Source organism: Callithrix jacchus, chromosome 10, assembly GCF_049354715.1.
Source record: "Callithrix jacchus isolate 240 chromosome 10, calJac240_pri, whole genome shotgun sequence".
In the NCBI taxonomy this organism is placed as follows: Eukaryota; Metazoa; Chordata; class Mammalia; order Primates; family Cebidae; genus Callithrix; species Callithrix jacchus.
In genome coordinates, this window is record NC_133511.1 from 30,646,057 (window position 1) to 30,664,218 (window position 18,162).

Genomic DNA, 18,162 nt, shown 5'->3' on the forward strand with positions numbered 1-18,162 from the left:
TTTTCAGACAACATGATTGTATATTTAGAAGACCCCATTGTCTCAGCCCAAAATCTTCTCAAACTGATAAGCAACTTCAGCAAAGTCTCAGGATACAAAATCAATGTGCAGAAATCACAAGCATTCCTATATAACAATAACAGACAAACAGAGAGCCAAATCAAGAGCGAACTCCCATTCACAATTGCTACAGAGAATAAAATACCTAGGAATACAACTAACAAAGGATGTAAAGGACCTCTTCAAGGACAAGTACAAACCACTGCTCAACGAAATAAGAGAAGATACAAACAGATGGAAAAATATTCATGCTCATGGTTAGGAAGAATCAATACCATGAAAATGGTCATACTGCCCAAAGTAATTTATAGATTCAATGATATCCCCATCAAGCTACCAATGACCTTCTTCACAGAACTGGAGAAAAACACTTTAAGCTTCATATGGAATCAGAAGATAGCCCATATAGCCAAGACAATCCTAAGCAAAAAGAACAAAGCCAGAGGCATCACACTGCCAGACTTCAAATGCTACTACAAGGCTACAGTAATCAAAACAGCATGTTACTGGTACCAAAACAGAGACATAGACCAATGGAACAGAACAGAGGCCTCAGAAGCAACACCACACATCTACAACCATATGATCTTTGACAAACCTGACAAAAACAAGCAATGGGGAAAGGACTTCATGTTTAATAAATGTTGTTGGGAAAACTGGCTAGCAGTGTGCAGAAAGCAGAAACTGGACCCCTTCCTGTCACCCTACACTAAAATTAACTCCAGATGGATTAAATATTTAAACATAAAACCTAACACCATAAAAACACTAGAAGAAAACGTAGGCAAAACCATCCTGCACATAGGTATAGGCAAGAACTTCATGACTAAAACACCAAAGCAATGGCAACAAAAGCAAGATAAACAAATGAGATCTAATTAAAATTCAGAGCTTCTGTACAGCAAAAGAAACCATCATTAGAGTGAACTGGCAACCAACAGAATGGGAAAAAATTTTTGCAGTCTCCCCATCTGACAAAGGGCTAATATCAAGAATCTACAAAGAACTAAAACAGATATACAAGAGAAAAACAAACAACCCCATTCAAAAGTGGGCAAAGGATATGAACAGACACTTTTCAAAAGAAGACATACATGAGGCCAACAAACATATGAAAAAATGCTCATCATCACTGGTCATTAGAGAAATGCAAATCAAAACCACATTGAGATACCATCTCATGCCAGTTGGAATGGTGATCATTACAAAATCTGGAGATAACAGATGCTGGAGAGGATGTGGAGAAATAGGAACACTCTTACACAGTTGGTGGGAGTGTAAATTAGTTCGACCATTGTGGAAGACAGTGTGGTGATATCTCAAGGATCTAGAAATAGAAATTCCATTTGACCCAGCAATCCCATTACTGGGAATATACCCAAAGAACTATGAATCATTCTACTATAAAGACATATGCATGTGTATGTTCATTGCAGCCCTGTGTATAATAGCAAAGACCTGGAACCAACCCAAAGGCCCATCAATGATAGATTAGACAAAGAAAATGTGGCACATATACACCATGGAATACTATGCATCCATAAAAAACAATGAGTTCGTGTCCTTTGTAGGGACCTGGATGAATCTGGAAACCATCATTCTCAGCAAACTGACACAGGAACAGAAAACCAAACACCACATGTTCTCACTCATAGGCAGGTGTTGAACAATGTGAACACGTGGACTCAGGGGGAGGAGCATCACACACTGGGGGCAGTTGGGGGTGCTAGGGGAGGGAAGGCAGGAGGTGGGGAGGGATAACATGGGGGAAAATGTTGGATATAGTCAAAGGGAGAATAGAAGCAGCAAACCACCTGGTTATGTGTGCACCTATGTAACAACCCTGCATGACCTGCACATGTACCCCAGAACCTAAAGTAAAAAAAAAAAAAAAAAAGAATGTTGCATTGATGCTGCTGCCATTCACACTGAGAGCTCAATTTTGCTGATTTTCCTGAGAAGCATACAGAATCATCAATTCCCAGGAACTGCCCACAGAACAGATGGGAAGCCAGAGTATTTATTAACTGTTAAGGGTTTCCCTTGGGTAAATTAACAACTTCTCTGATTTTCCTCTGAGCTTCACATGTTCCTGGCCCTGTCTCTGAGTTATCACACTGCAGGTAGGGCAGTAGTGGACTCTGCCACTGGTCAAGGGTGTGTGTGAGCTAACTAGAGTGGTATTTCATTGCAACTGGGGATGCTGATGTGTGTTGGGAAAAGCCAAGATGTCCATAGAATGGCAATCATTTGACAGCCTCATAAGTACAGAGATGCGGTACTCTATCAAACAGAACTCAACAGCATAAATGTAGAATCTCATCTTTTCTTTTTCTCCTATTTCCCTTCTTTCCTTTTTCCTTGTCAAATTTCATCTACTTATAAAGAATATTAGCACCATAATAATACAGAATTGAATTCCATGCTTTTCCAAGCTACTGCAGTTATACAAGTTGGCCCCCTACCACCTTGTTTTCTTCGTTTCCTGGGGGCTGGTAACCAGAGATACATATATATTTCAATCTCAGAGAGAAGTCCTTGGCATATTCTTGGGTTTTTCAGGGTAACTTTCTATATGTTAAGGAAGTAAGAACTCAGGGTTTCCCAAAAAGCATGGGTCCATGTGGTTAATCTGCACTGGTTTTCATTAGCTTACATATGGGAAATGCAATACGAAGGGGGTACCCAGCAACCCTGCACATAACGTGCAACCATTCATTCCGACTCTTTTCCCGGAGGATTTTTTTTGGCTGAACAGCAAGCTCTCTGGACTCTGCAACTAGAGAACATCTCTAACATAACATAAATGTTGGGCAGCTGCTGGAGCTGGAGAGGGCTCAGTCTGAACAGCTGTGTGGAGTTTGACCTTGGGGAAAACAACACCAAATCCCACCACCATAGGCTGGTTTCCATTTGGACTTAGTGCAAATGAGGCATAATAACAATTAAACAGAGAAACCTGGAAGGGAAGGAAATTAAAAAGGCATTTTATGTGGGGTTAGGAGAGTGGGTAAAGAGACGGTATTTCAAGGATGATAGCCGAGAGAAACTTTTCAGGAACTGACAGGTAGAAAAGAAATTTCAAGGATAATAGCTGAGAGAAACTTTTCAGGAACTGACAGGTAGAAACTATTACGGGTTGTTAGCTTTATGAGAGGAGGAACTTTCACTTTTCTTTTACGTGATTCTGTATGGTTTAAGTGCATTTGTTTATTACAAACATGCCCCATGTTCCAACCCATTCCCCTAGAACACAGAGAGACCCTACAATTGTCGAAGTGTAGACATGTGAAAGGAGAGGGGTTGAGAGGTGAAGATCTTTTTTAAGACAGCCACAGACACTGGTCAGAGAGCTTGGGGTGCTTCTTTGCGTTGGATACTCAGTGGTAAGCATCTTGACTAAAAGATGTCCTGGGAAAGATTATATGAGGACTTGGGCTTTAAATCTTGGGAGAAGACTTTTGTAAGATCACTTGAAATTCCCTAGGAACTGCTTACAGCACTATCATAAAAGGAACAAAAAAATCCATGTGAAAATATTAATCATAGAAGCCTGGAAAGGCAAAGACATTTGTGGCTGTGGACAATTTCAAATAAATTTTGTTGCCTTCCTTAAGCAATGCCAGCTGTGGGCCTGCTTTCTCAAACCAAGATGAACTGTAAGAGAAGCAAGGAGAGAAAAGGTCCCTCCCCCATAAAGACTGCAAGTGTGTCTGAGTTAAAGCAGTTAATTCTATTATTTTCATGTTCCTTAAATCACTGTTGTAGGGTGGGGCTCATAGAGCCATAATAAATGTTTGTTCAACTAAATATTTCAATGACCCAAAAGTCTATGTGGATTAAGAAAATTAAAATTATGTTCAATTTTCCTATTGAATTTGAATCCTGAGACTTTACTAAGCCTTCCCATTGTGTTTTTAAATGGTTCCTTGGACAAGTTTACCCAAAGGCTTGGGTCATTCAATGAATGTATTTGCTTTATGGCATAGCTTAGCATGAGCTTTTTGCTGTCAGATGCGAGTTCTGGCTCCACCATTTACTGGTTGTTTGACTGTGGGAAAATGGTTTAGCCTACTTGAAAACTAAATTTCTTCAGTTATAGTGGTTTTAAAAATTGTTCCTTATCTATGGAAGTTTGGTGATTAAATAAGATAATACTTATGGAATACCTACCTCAGTATTTTTCACAGAGAAAGCAATCAATGTTAATTGGAGCTGGTCATCAACATCCTCTTCCTCTTCTCCCTCATCATCTAGAAGCGGGGTGGTAAACTAGGGCCCACTGCTAGTTTTTGTAAATAAATTTTATTGGAACATAGCCATGTCCTTTTGTTTATGTAATTCCTATAGTGGCTTTCATTCTGCAGGGCAGAGTTGAGTAGTTGTGATAGAGACCGTAAAACTCGCAAAGCCTAAAATATTTACTGTCTGGCCCTTTACAGAAAAAGTCTGCTGATCCCTATTCTAGAAGGAAGAAAATCTAGGGATGTGTTTGTACTTTTCCTGGGCTTAAATTACCAGGAACTCATAGCTTTGATTAGAAGAAACTAGATGAAGAGTTTAAATAAACTGTTAAAGCCTGGAACATTATGTTTTCTTCATAGATTCAAAAAATATGCTTAGAGGCAGTGATGAACACATGCTAAGAAAGACATGGGGAATCTTCAAACCAAACATTTTACCTGAAGGAAAAGAACAGTTAGAATCCTTTGGCTTAATAGAAAAGCCACAGAAGCAAGCAGAGAAGTCCTAATGAGTTAGAGGATAATCATTTCCAAGGATTCTGAGTGTGTCTTAAGTTATTTCATTAAAATTAAAATTCCTTTTTCTGAGTTCAGAGGCATAATCTGGCGAAGGCCATAGAGCACTTATAGCCAGGAAGTGTTTGCACATAATAACAGATATGATATTTGTTCCCAGTATTTTTTTTTCTTTAAATCCCACAGTTAACATAGTCAAATACAGAGCAAGTGGAATTCCTCCTCTGTAATTCTAAAATTGTCTTTTTAGACTCACAGTAGAGAAAAGAATTTGAAAAAGCCACTTGGAAGACAGTGACTGAAGTTGATGACAACAGATTGGAAAGAGAATTAAAAAGGATCAAAAAAAACACAGCACTTCAAGATTAGATGAAAACTGCTCTGGGCAGATGAGCTGGAGGGGGAAGAAAGAGAGAGGACCTGCCTAAAAAGAAGGGTTGGTATGGCTCAACATGAGGCCAGGGGAACCGTAAAGACAGGGTTAGTGTCAGCATTAGAAGTTGGTTGGCCTCAGGACACAAGCACCACCCTTCACTGGGGCTTGGCAAGCCATATGAGAGTTAGGGTCCCACCACCTTTTGATGAACACATGATATGTGTCTCTTGGTCTAAGGGGCTATGTTAGATGATCTTTTTTCCCACTGATCATCTGGAAGGAATGATGGACGGCCCTTGGTGCCCTTAAACTTTGCTCATCTCTTTCCAAACTACCGCATGTAATTCCCACGCTAAGGGCTAAGGGTGTGTGTGCATAAACAAAGAATGGCACCTGGGCTACTGCAGGGTTGAAGAGGTAGAAATAACAGTTCCCAACATCTGTCCTGGGGCTGGAAGACAGTGCAGGGTCAATGTGAGCTGTAGATCTCCCCTAAACCAAGACTGGTGGGATGCACCCTGTGGAACATTGTAATGTTTAGGAAGTTAATGTTAAGAAATTGATATGCAGAAGTTCCCAAGCATTTCTCATTTGTCTCTTAGCTTGTCCTAAGATGTATAATAGTGATCATGTAAAGCACTGAAAACACTGCTTGCAGGGCAAATGCTCAATGCATGATCACAAGTTATCTTTTTTTCCAGGGGAACAGAAGAAATACATAAGAGGGAATTTACTATGGGAATGGGCTTACACAATTCTGAAGGCTGAGGAGTCCCATGATAGGCTTGTGTGTAGACTGGAGACCCAGAGAAGCTGGTGGTACAATTCAATCTGAGTCCAAAGGTCAGAGAACCCTGTGGCAGATGGAAAGTGGGGGCACTGATATAATTCCTAGAGTTCAAAGGCTCAATAACTTGGAGTTCTGATATCCAAGGGCAGAGAAGATGGATGTACCAGCCTCAAAAGAGAGGGAAAATTCACCCTTTTTCTACCATTTTGTTGCCCTCAGTGGAATGGATGATACCTACTCAATACTGGTGAAGGCAGATTTTCTTTACTCAGTCTGTTGACTCAAATGCTAATCTCTTCCCGAGACACCCTCACAGACACACTCAGAAATAATGTTTCACCAGCTATCCGGGCATCCCTTAGCTCAGTCAGGTTCACCAACAAATTAACAATCACATTGTTATTATTTTTATGGTTGAAACCAAACTGAAAACTTTGGTTTTTGCTGTTTAGCAAAGAAATTCTCTTTGTTTCTTAAAAACAAACAAGCAAAAAGCACTTAACCTGCTAAGTCAGCACAGCTTTCAGATCCTCATTCCTTGAAACCTCTTGTCATGGCTGCTCCCTCCTGCTTGCTCTGTGAGGAATTCCTCATGCAGCAATGTGCGGGAACTGACCACGCAATGATACCTGAGCTACATGTGGACTATTCCCAGCTGCTTTTGTTCATCATTCCTGAATGAACAACTGAAAATTCCCCATGTGATCACTCCCTCTACAGCTCTTGCTTTCCCAGAAACACTAGGCTTGCTGTTTTGTACATTTGCAGGATAAAAGAAACGTAAACATTTAAATAATAATGTATATTTAAAGGCATAATGGGGTTAGTTAGGTAAAACAAGCCATCTCACATCATCTGCAGAAGAAATCCAATATGTTTTGGGGTTCATTGGGGAACCAGAGAATATTCAGTTTTATGAGAGGATTAAGTTTTTATTGAATTACGTCTTTATTCAAGATGCTTTGGTTCATCTACTAAAATAGAGAGTTTTGCTCAGTGATCTTTGGACTAGTAAAATTTAAATTATGATAAGAATCTTTTCATGAATCAGTTCTTTTCTTTTTTTCTTTTTTTTTGAGACAGTCTTGCTGTGTCACCCAGGCTGGAGTGCAGTGGCGTGCTCTTGGCTCACTGCAACTACCACCTCCTGGGTGCAAGCCATTCTCCTGCTTCAGCCTCCTGAGTAGCTACAATTACAGGTGGACACCACCATGCCTGGTAAATTTTTGTATTTTTTTAAGCAGAAACAGGGTTTCACCATGTTGGTCAGGCTGGTCTCGAACTCCTGACTTTGCAATCCACCCATCTTGGCCTCCCAAAGTGCTGGGATTACAGGCATGAGCCACGGCGCCCGGCCTATGAATCGGTTCTTTCAACAAAGACTTTGTTGGGGACTGAGGGCTGCCAGATATTGGGTGCTTCTGAAGATGAAGCCAGTTGTGTCTATTGGCCTCTTCTCCAAATAGCCAAAGCGAGTGTGCTCAGTGCCGTGGAGTGGTACAAGGGCAGTGGAATGAATAGTAAAAAAAAGTCTCAGGAAAACTGGGTTCTGGTTATGATTTTTCCATTAAAAGTTGAGGCTTCCAAGCTTCTCTGGGCTTCAATTTTATCATCTATAAAAATAAAAGCATAAAACTATTGGTGATTCCCAAATACTGATCTCATGTCAAGCTAATGACTTAGAACCCCTCCAGGAGAGGTTGTTAAAGGCACACATTTCTTAGCATAGATCTGGAAACAACCTAACTGTCCATGAGTAGGGGAGTGGTTACATAAGTTATGGTCTATCCAACCATAAGTGTCCTTTGAAAAGTATGAATTAGATCTGCATGTGTTGATATAGAAAGATCTTTACGGAATATCATCAGTTGAAAAAAGTGAAGTGCAGAGCAATATATTTGGCAAAATTTCTCTTGTGAATTGAAAATGCATTTTGTGTGTGTGTGTAACTGAAAATGCACATAAATATATATATGGTGCAAACTTGCTTTCAGTTTTTGTTTACATGGGGGTATACATGAAATTGTTAACAATGTTTATCTTAATAAAGTCTAACAGCTCTTTGGGCAAACTAATACTTAAAATATTGCTAATAACAATAGTAATGTTAATAGTTAAGGGCTGATTCACCCTACCTATTTCTGATGTCTTCTTTTTTTGTACCCATCAACATTTATCTACTAATGTGTTATAATAAGAAGGGGACTTGGTACTGTGGGGAGAATAATGAATGGACAGTAGTGGATCTGAGTTTAAATCATATTCTAGTTGAACATTCTCGTGCAAGTAACTTCACTTCCCTGGATCTCAATGTCCTCATTTTTTTAATGCAGTAATAGGACTAGCAGTAAAATATGGCGTTTTTATTCTAATTTGCAGGTAGTGTTTATATCTGGGGAGAAACAAAGGAACACATACACACATTCAAATATGGAAAAAAATGAATAAAGAGCATTGCTAACTCTCAACAAATATTTTAAAGTTTTCTTAACGCTATGGGCTTTATCCTTGAGGAATTGTATAATCTCGTATGGAAGACAAAACAAATTTCTGTGAACCGACTAGAGAATAATATAAAAGCCACATATAACAACCCTGGATTAACCTCAACCTTACAGTTCCCTTTAAAATATTACTCACCTGAAACTCAAGAAAACCAGACTCAGTAATAAATGTAAAACCCAAGTCCCTTGACCGCATTTGCGCTGAAATGTAAAATAAAGGGTTAGACAGGTACAGGTTCCTTTGTAGTGATAAAATCCTCTGATTCTATTATACAATCACCAAAAGCGGGTCCCAACTGAATAACCTTTTCCCTTGAAACTAGATCCTTCCCTGTTCCGTAGAGTCCCCATTTCCAGTTTAGGGCTTTGACAGCTCCACACAACTTCCTTATTCTCCAAGATAAGGTCAAGGAGAAGCCTTTACATTATGTCAGCCCCGTTATCTGGGCTCCAGAGCCTCCCTTGGCTCCGCCCTGTCTGGGCAATGCAGTGGGAGAGGGGACTGGGCTGGGGTGGCCAGGTGGCTGTCTGGGCTGCCTAATTACAAAGACCCCAGTGAGTGTGAGACGAACACATGACAGGGGCTCTGGGCAGGTCAGACTTGATGCCTAACTTGACCCCACTGACAGCCAGAGTTTGATAAAGACATGATTGAGTTGGGGATTTCTTTCTGACAGTTTAATGGATGGCTATAATTAGGGGCCTGCTCTGAGGGTGTGGAAGCACATAGACCCCATTGTAGTGAGGCTAAATGCTACAAAGGTCAAGGCCAAAATACAGTATGAAAGAAGCTCAACGTTTTCCAACACGCAGAAGTGAGTCAGCAGCGAAACGCGTTTACTGAGCGTGATCAAGCATACCCACTTCTTTTCGGTTCCTGGGCCTGACAGTTGTCATTAGTGGTGGGTCTCTGAAGCAGAGCTGCAGTCCTTGTGACTCCAGAGACTAACACTGTACGTGGGGTTGACAGGATAAACTTCCCTCCTGACCTCAGAAAGCAACTGACTTTCTTTTCTTCTCCTGGAACCATCTCCCTGACTAAAAATAATAACAACAATAACGGAGACACACACATCGAATTTTAATGTTAAATTTAAACAGCGGTTGTCAGCTTGTTTATGCTTCTTTGTCAAAATAATGATTAATGAAAGTGGCATTAAGCCCTAGATAGTTTCTGGGACTTTTTAAAAGCCCTTTTCTTAGAATAAAGGAGTCATGATGTGCCAGCCATAATAAGATCCAACTAAGAATGATCAAAAAAATACAGTGAGTAATGGCAATAACGTTCTCATTAAAGAAAAACAGCTCAAAACTTAGACAGAAATAGAGGGAATTCGTGAACTGCATCCATCGAGGGCTCATAGGCTGCCTTTGGAAATACTCTTACCTGGTCACGGTACTAGTGAATTCATTTCCTGGTTAAGTTGCTAAGGTAGGCCTCTTGAAAGACATTCATTAATCAAAGAATGAGATAATTCCAGGACTGAAAAGGATTTTGGAGGCACAAACATGCCAAGAAGCTGACCCACCTCTGCTGTATGGATTCTGGAGAACAGAAGCTCTGATTCCTTTACACTGCCCATTCCAATCCAGGCAGCTCTGAGTATTAACAGACTTGTCCTGATACAGTAGTCGCACTTATCTGCATTCTCACTTTCTACGGTTTTAGTTACCTGTGGATAACCGCAGTCCAGAAATAGTAAATGACAAATCTCAGAAATACACGTAAGTTTTAAATTATATGCCCTTCTGAGTGGTGTGATAAAATCTCATGCAGTCCTACTCCAGCTGCCCATGACGTGAATCATCCTGTTGTCCAGCGTGTCCATGCTGTCAACGCCACGCACACATGAGTCACATAGGAGCCGTCTTAGTTATTAGATTGACTGTCATTGTTTTCCAGTGCTTGTCTTCAAGTGACCCTCATTTTACTTAATAGTGGCTCCAAAGAACAAAAGTGGTGATGCTGGCCATTTGAACATGCCAAAGAGAAGCTGGAAAGTGCTTCCGTTAAGTGAAAAGGTGAGAGCTCTTCACTTAATAAAGGAAAAAATAAAAATTGTAATACTAAAGTTGCTGAGATCCACAGTGAGAATGAATCTTTTTACCGGTGAAATTGTGAAAAAGAAAAAAATTCACATAGTGTTGCTGTTGCGCCCCAAACTTTATCATAGTAGCATTAAACCAAGTGTGGAACCCTGCTAAGTGCAGAGCTCCGTGTGGCTTTACCAGTAATCACACACCAAAAGTTGGCTATGTAAGGAACCTTTTGTTTCTGATGACTGGATTTGGTACAGTGTTAACAGAAGGAAACTTTATTTTTCCTCTACTTTGTGTTATAACTCTTTTTCAATTCCTTCTTTCTTCCTGCAGATCCTATGGAATGTTCTGGTCTTTTTCAGATATTAAAAGTCCAGTGCAATATTTTATTAAACTCCAAGCTTTCAGTCACCACCTTTGCCCTGGCTGGGGCTGGTAAACTTGCAGATCCTTGCTCCTTCTCTTTTTGTCTTCCTGGCTATTCTACCTCGCACTCTTCATGTTACTGTCGGCTCCTTCAGGGCTGGCCAGGGGTGGAAGGAGAAGGGCAGTGGATGGGAAAGCTCTTCCTTACTTGGCAGGCCCAGGTGATCTGGCATGAGGCCTCTCTGAGTTGAGCACCCAAGTGTTCCTCCTTTCTTTCATGGGTGGGTCTCTGGGTTCTTCCAAGCTCCTCCTCTGGGGACTTTCAACTGTGGTTTTATGGTGTGGGTGACGCCTCTTTGGTTAGATGTTGATGACATGCTCCCAGCCCATGGCTGGTGGTTCATTGTAGTCTTCTTCTGCTGTGGTTGTCCACCCTACACTCTCTAATTCTGGTGGTCCTCTCGGATAGTTTTCAAACTGCCTCATGCTGATCTCTTCTTCAGGGTTCGCATGTGGACCTTGGGAAACGTCTATTTTTGCTCTGCCATTAGTATAGCTCCTTCAGTCTGCCAGCACAGCTTTTACTCCCTGTCCCCAGCCAGAGACTGACTCTTTCAGAGTTTCTTCCAAGTGAGTGTGACTCAGATACCAGTTCTAGAATCTGCCCCAATTCCAAGGAATATATGGCAAGCCCATAAGAGGTTCTTGAAACTCATTTCAATTGGTCCATGTAGTGGAGGATTAGGAGGGCATTTCAGCATACAGCTTTTTTTTTTTTTGGCAGAGTTTTGTTCTGCTGCCCAAGCTGGAGTGTAGTGGTGCAATCATGGCTCACTGCAGCTTCAGTCTCCTAGACTCAAGCAATCTTTCCATCTCAGCCACCCAAGACCACAGGCTTGTACCACCACGCCCAGGCTGATTTTTTTTTAGAGATGAAGTCTCACTACGTTGCCCAGGCTACAACTTTCTTTCTGAAGGAAACTTACCATTTGTGTTGCTCTTCCCTAATGGATATTTAGTCTTTTCCTACCTAATCTGGAGAAGAGTGATAGTCCAATGCAAGCAGAAGAAATTATTGGTCTTGCCCCTTTCTTTAAATTTGAAGGTAGTTGGCACCTATTGTACTTAGTGTTAGGGCTTCAGCAGACAGTGAGATAATAAAGAGAAGTCCCACTCGAACATCCTGTTACACAAGTAATGAACTTGTTTGAGGATAACTACAGCTATGGATTCAACATTTGTGTCCCCCACAAATTCACATGTTGAACTCCTAACTTCCAGTGTAGAAGATAGGGCCTTTATGCAGGTAAGTAAGGTAATTTAGGCCGTAAGGGAGAGAGCTGGTCTGATAGAATTTGAGTCCTTATACTTACTTCACTTTCTCTTGTGCCCTCCATGTGAGAACACAGTGAGACGGAGGACGTCTGCAAGCTAGGAAGAGGGTGCTCAACAGAACTAAATTGGCTGGCACCTGGATCTTGGACTTCCCAACCCTCAGAATTGTGAGAAAATCAGTGTCTGTTGTTAAAGCCAGTCTGTCTATGGCGTTTTTTTAGTTGGCCCGAGCTGACTAAGATGACTACTCTTCACTTTCATGAGTGTCAGCTTTTTAAATGTGAGCATCTGCCCTTCCTTTAATCCACCCTGTAGACCAAAATCTGTTTGCTCACCTCTCTGGACAGGCTCTAGTTGGTTACATGCTGGAGTCACACTTTTCTCAGGAACAATGAGCCTAAGTGAAAATTGTGAGTCATCTCACTCTTTGAAAACCTCTTTGGTTGTTCTTAAAATGTAAATATAAAATATGAGATAAGTAGGATAAAGAAAGGGTTAGATATACAAACTTATAACTAAGATTACTCTCTTGTAAACACGATTTAGATGGTTGTCTTTCTCTTTTGCTGTGGTTGTATGGTAGAATTTGGGTAACAAATGCACTTTTGATGCAGTGTGACTGTATTCAATTTCAGGGATGGTGCCCAGATCTGGACATGCTGTGCTGTCCCAGGGTGGTCTCCTGAGCAAACGGAACAGGACTCTCAACCCCGGGACCCAGAGGATGTAGTTCTGTGAATGCTTCCTGAAAGTGTAGTGATGCTGGTGGCTTAAATCCATCCTGCTGTCTCACTTGGTGTCTCATGTTCTCTATGTTATCCTTAATGTATGCTTTTTAAATGCAGATACAGAGCTCATACTTACATCTATTTAATCATCTTTCTTTCAGATTCTGTCCTTTGATATATTAAAATATATTTATTGATCTTAAAGTATCTTCTCACATGATACTTATTAAATGCAATGGGAAAACCAGTTAACTTTACAGAGGGGAAACCTGACAGGCATCCCCATCACCAAATGACCAGTGTAAGGCATAGTGGCATCATGTACCTCTAGATATCATACACTGAGAAGGATATAACACCACTGGGCATATTGCTGAAAAGGCATGACCTACACTGAACCTTGAGAAAATACCAAACACACACCCAGATGGTGAAACACTCTATAAAATAAAAGTATATCAATGTCATTAAAGACAAGACAGACTGAGGACTTAGCTCACATATTGGAGGAGATTAAGAAGACACACTGACTCAATGCAATGTGGATAAGAAAAAGACCATTAGTAGGAAAATTGGTTAAATTCAAATAAGGTCTGTAGATTAGCTAAGAGTATTATATGAATGATAATTCATAGTTTAATAATTTTACTAGGGTTTTATGAGATGTGTATGTAAGAGAAAGCTAGGAAAGGTTTTTGCAACTTTTCTTTGAGTCTATCATTATTACTTTAAACTAGAAGTTTAAAAATTGAATTTATTGGGTCCCTCCTCTGTGCCATTCTCTGTGCTGGGAGGAGAGCAGTAAACAAGACACAAGCTCTTCTTGCAGAGGCTCACAGTAGAGTCTGCAGAAGCAGTCACGCGCTACTTGTTATGATGAGTGCATGCACAGTCAGGCAAACGGCAAACAGCAGGGCCGTTGGCTGCAGAAAGCTGAGAGTGATATGGAAACTGAATCTCAAAGATGGAGTGGAGCTATCCAAATAAACAAATGGCATGCAGAAGAGAGATATGGGAAGCTTTTCAGGCATAGGGGCAAATTGTGCAAAGGCAGAGCCCTTTGGGGAACTGTAGGAATAGATCTGAGTGCCTCGCCAGTGTGCCTGAAGGCAGGAAGGATGCATGTTGAAGTCTGTCAGCACGAAAGGGAGCAGGATGCAGGGGCCAGCTCAGGAAAGGCTCCTGAAGGCCTGCTAAAGAGCTGGGAATGTGAAGCCACTGAAGGGTTCCAAACAGAAATTTGACACGAGATTTATGATGTGGTGCATGCACCCTGGTCACCAAGCAGCTAATTGACTAGAGCCACTGATCAACAGCTCATCTCTGAATCCAGTCAGAGTCAGTGTGGCCAGATAAGGCAGGTCATCCAGATGAGAGGGAGGTGGCCTGAGTGGGTGTAGAAATCAGAAACTGCCTCAGTGTCTTTGAATCTCACCTCTCCTAAGAAGGGGAAAGGAATTAATGTGAGTACCTACCATGAGCTGAGTTCTGTGCTGGACACGTCACTCTCATCTTTCCTTTATGTGCCTATCAAAGCCCGATGTTAGAGGGATAGTCATCTTCATTTTAATTGTAGGTAATTGAGGCTCTATAAGGTTCAGTGGTCGACATCCACTCCCTGCGTCACAGAGTGATGAATGACAGAACTGAGATTCAAGTCCAGGTCTGCACGGCTCCAGGACTTATGCTGTATTTACTGTAAAATACCACATATAATCTAATATTATACCCCTCAGCCTCATGTGATTGGCCAGTTGTCTTGAGTAAGGTTTACAACCATGAGAAACTAGTCTCCAGTGGCTCTTGTTTAGGTCAGACAGTCTCTAAGCACACACAGAGCAGGAATCCCCCTCCCTGGCCCAGTGCTGGGCCTGCACAGTCCTTGCAGCGAGTTCTCACCACAGCAGGCGGAACTCTGCCCTGTACCCTCCTCAGCCCCTCTGTACCCCAGGCTCCCAGGTGAGTGGAGCTGTGAAACTGTGCTCCACCCCCTTCACATAGTGTTCCAGTTAGGGATTTACTGAATGATCTGAAGCTATTTCTCATTCAAATTTGTGGCACCATTATTCTCTTTCACACTCAGCTGTGTTTCATGTTCAACTTAGATCCAGGTTCAAAGTATTTCACAAGATGATTTTAGATTATAAACTAAAGAGATCAAAAAGGCAGGAACATTTAAAACAAATTAGGCCTCAAATCACACCATTTCATGACTAAGTCTACAAATGGAATCTTGTGTTGCCTCTCCTCTCTGCTCGGGGCCACCATGATATCTTCCTGGTGTTTTCAAGTGAGGTTCTAGATATTTATTCTGAAGACCAGCCTCTCTGAGTCCTTGTGTCTTACCTCCCTCTGCCCCAAAGAAACCTCTTTGTTTCCCTCTGATCATTTAATGTTCCCTCTTAGACTACATCGCTTCCAGCCTTTTCATTGTCAACACAGAGTCTGTCACACTCTCTCTTCATAAATGTGCCCAACATGGTTCCCACCCCTCCACCTTCCACCCACTTCTAGAAAGCAACACACTTCTCACAGAACACTTTAAGTCCAAGCTTAGGGAAGCCACGTAGCTCGCAGAACCCATGGTAGATATAGTTGCAGGTAATTTGGGCTCTAGCCAGCACAGCAACAAATTCTTACCAATTTAGCCTTCATGAGAAGATGGGACCCAGTCCTCCTCCAAGCTCAATTATAAGCAAACATAATAGCAAAACTCTGGGTTATTTTGGGACCAAACCACTTAAAAACAGAATACCAAGAGAACATTTTAATCTTTAGAATTGAGGTATTTATCACCTAGAAATATAGCCATTTCTATGTTGCCAGGTGCCTTAGGCTACTTGAGCAAGACCTCAAGGCTGGCTTGATCACTATGAATGCTAAGCCAGTCACCTGGGTGAATAGCAAAATAAGATTTTAAACAATATTCTGGGAAGGTCCTATGCAAGGGGGAAATTTGGCTTAACCCCAAAGAATAGATTTTTAATGGTGGAAACTATGTGTAGCATATTAGCAACAGGTGAAACATTTTCTGTGGGAGCCTTCTGCCTTCCAAGCATCCCTGTTTGTCTGCCTCTGATCCAGACCTTCAGAATTTGCCATCACGTCCAGGTAGTTTGGTGCAGGTGGGAACATCTCAAGTAATGTTTGAAATTGAATGGTGAATATATATGGTTTTCTCAAACTTCCTTTGTTCCTTTGTTTATTCATTCATATAATCAGAAAATGTTTGTGTGGGTACCAGAGATCCAAATATGAGATTATTTACTTTTAAAGAGTTTATACTGTATCAGAGAGAAACACATTTTAGTGGGAAACAGCACACAATCAGTAAGTGCTATTGTGGTTATGTAAAAGGCCTCATGGAACACACAGAGACAAGAACGAGTTCTGCTTGAGGATCATGAAGCGCGCTGTGGAGGAGACTGTGTTTAAAGACACCTTGACTAAGAGGTGAGGTGGGAGGGGCGGCATGTGAGGAGGGCATTTCAGGCAGGGGTAGGGTGACCTACTATCCTGATTTGCTGGGGGCTGAGCGGGTTGCTGGGGATCCAAGACTTTCACCACTAAAACCAAAATAGTTCTCAGACAAACTCAAATGGTTAATCGTCTTAGACGGGTAAATTTATGCTAAGCATGAGAATGATTTGGCCCTTCCCGTTTCTACAGTAGTGATCTGTAGTTAGAGTCTATGTAGTTAGTGTCTCTTTTCTCTTTAGATATCTTTTTTCTTGCCTAGCAAAAGTTTTACTTATTGTGGGTTATTTATAGTAAGAGTTTTAAGATCCACTTTCTATAACACGTCACATCTCATTTGCTCTCCCAAACCAATGCGATGCTTCAGTGAGTCCTCAGGCAGAAATAAAGAATTGAGGTGTGTTCTTACCTCTTGCTTTTGGCTTCCCCTTCTCTCTTTCTTGTGCCTCTTTCTTCCTTCTGCCAACTTCCTCCTCCCTCCAAGCCTCTGTCTTTTGTTTGGCACCAAGTACCTTCTCTTTTTCTGAGGAAGCAGCAGAGGAGCTGACGTGATCCAGAGAACTTGCTCTTGGGTTCCGGAAGCAGAGATGTAGGAATGGACCAACAAGGCATTTAAAAAATTCACTTAGAATCTCACGAAAGAAATAGCTAACAGTATAATCATAATAACAACACTTGGATTGCTTCAGAAGCACTCCAGTAGCTTTACCCACATCAGTTAATCTTGTGCAGTGAGAAGGTGCAATTCCCTCTAGCCTGGCAGATTCTGTTTGGTTACAGTATTTACAGTGGCTCCTTTTCAGAGTCCAGTTCTCTGCCCCTTTCTCCTAATGAATCTCCAAGTAGGTGGAAATACATTTATACCTTCCCTCCCTTAAAAATGAAATATGAGACTAGAGACAGACAGTCCCAATCCCCCATGTTCACATATGTAACACAGCTCTGTATTGTATTTTCAGATGCAATTTCTCATCTCTAAACTTAACAACCACACGAACAAGTAGAACTTTGGGTGGACCAGGAATGGAATCACAGAAGTTTAAAAGCTTAAAACAGAAGCAGGGTCAGCTGAACAGCCTGCAGGTCCCTGAAAGTGGGGCTGTGAGTGCTGGGTCCATCAAGATGCCCTCAGCACAGCGCCCAGCCCCGGGAAGCGCTCACTCTGGTGTTGACTTCCTGATTGATGAGTGTTCAGTGAGAAGGAATCAAAGCAGACCAAGGATTCTAACTCTCTAACAAGTGAAAACAAACTGGGAGAATGTTGTCAGTGGCACTTCCTCCCTTACACCACCAGCTTTCATAACCATTTCCCATCATCCCAGTGTCCTATTGACACTTCTTAACCCCCAACAGCCCAAAGCTGTGGGTCCAAACAAAGCCTCTGTTTTCCTGGAAGCAGATGATATTCCCATAAAGCCCTATTCTTTGTTTTTATTGTGTCAGATTGGGAGAGAGAGTACAAGTAAGTAAGTAAAAGTTACAGGTTTTATTGTAACTTTAAAGAGAGTACAAGTAAGTAAAAGTTACAGGTTTTACTGTAACATCAGATCTGTCCTCTGCTCCTGGCTGTCACTTACTACCTGGGTGACTTGGGCAAATCATTTTTTATCTCAGAGCCCTTTCCTTTATCTGTAGGACAATGATAGACAGATTACCTCAAAAAATTGCTGTGCAGTTCAGCTGGGATAAGACTGGGGCCATGGGGGTCTTCAGAGACTCAGGCTCC

At 41.5% G+C, this 18,162-nt stretch overlaps 1 protein-coding gene across 11 annotated transcripts in view; it reads right to left on the reverse strand.

The window, feature by feature from the left end:
• The window catches only part of SNX19 (sorting nexin 19), a 99,855-nt gene that overhangs the window by 24,449 nt on the left and 57,244 nt on the right, over positions 1-18,162 (reverse strand). For 5 of the 11 annotated variants that reach the window (XR_013522832.1, XR_013522822.1, XR_013522827.1 and 2 more), the window contains 2 exons: positions 16,846-17,003; positions 6,916-7,599 (listed from right to left, as the gene is read on the reverse strand). Coding sequence is in view for 6 of the 11 variants with exons in the window: in XM_078339209.1 (XP_078195335.1) it covers positions 7,520-7,599; positions 16,846-17,003 (238 nt within the window). In the remaining 5 variants the exon portion in view is untranslated. Of the gene's footprint in view, positions 1-6,915; positions 7,600-8,626; positions 8,692-14,434; positions 14,656-16,845; positions 17,004-18,162 lie in introns of those variants that run through there. The other 6 variants (XM_078339208.1, XM_035265112.3, XR_013522823.1 and 3 more) reach the window with 5 other exon arrangements.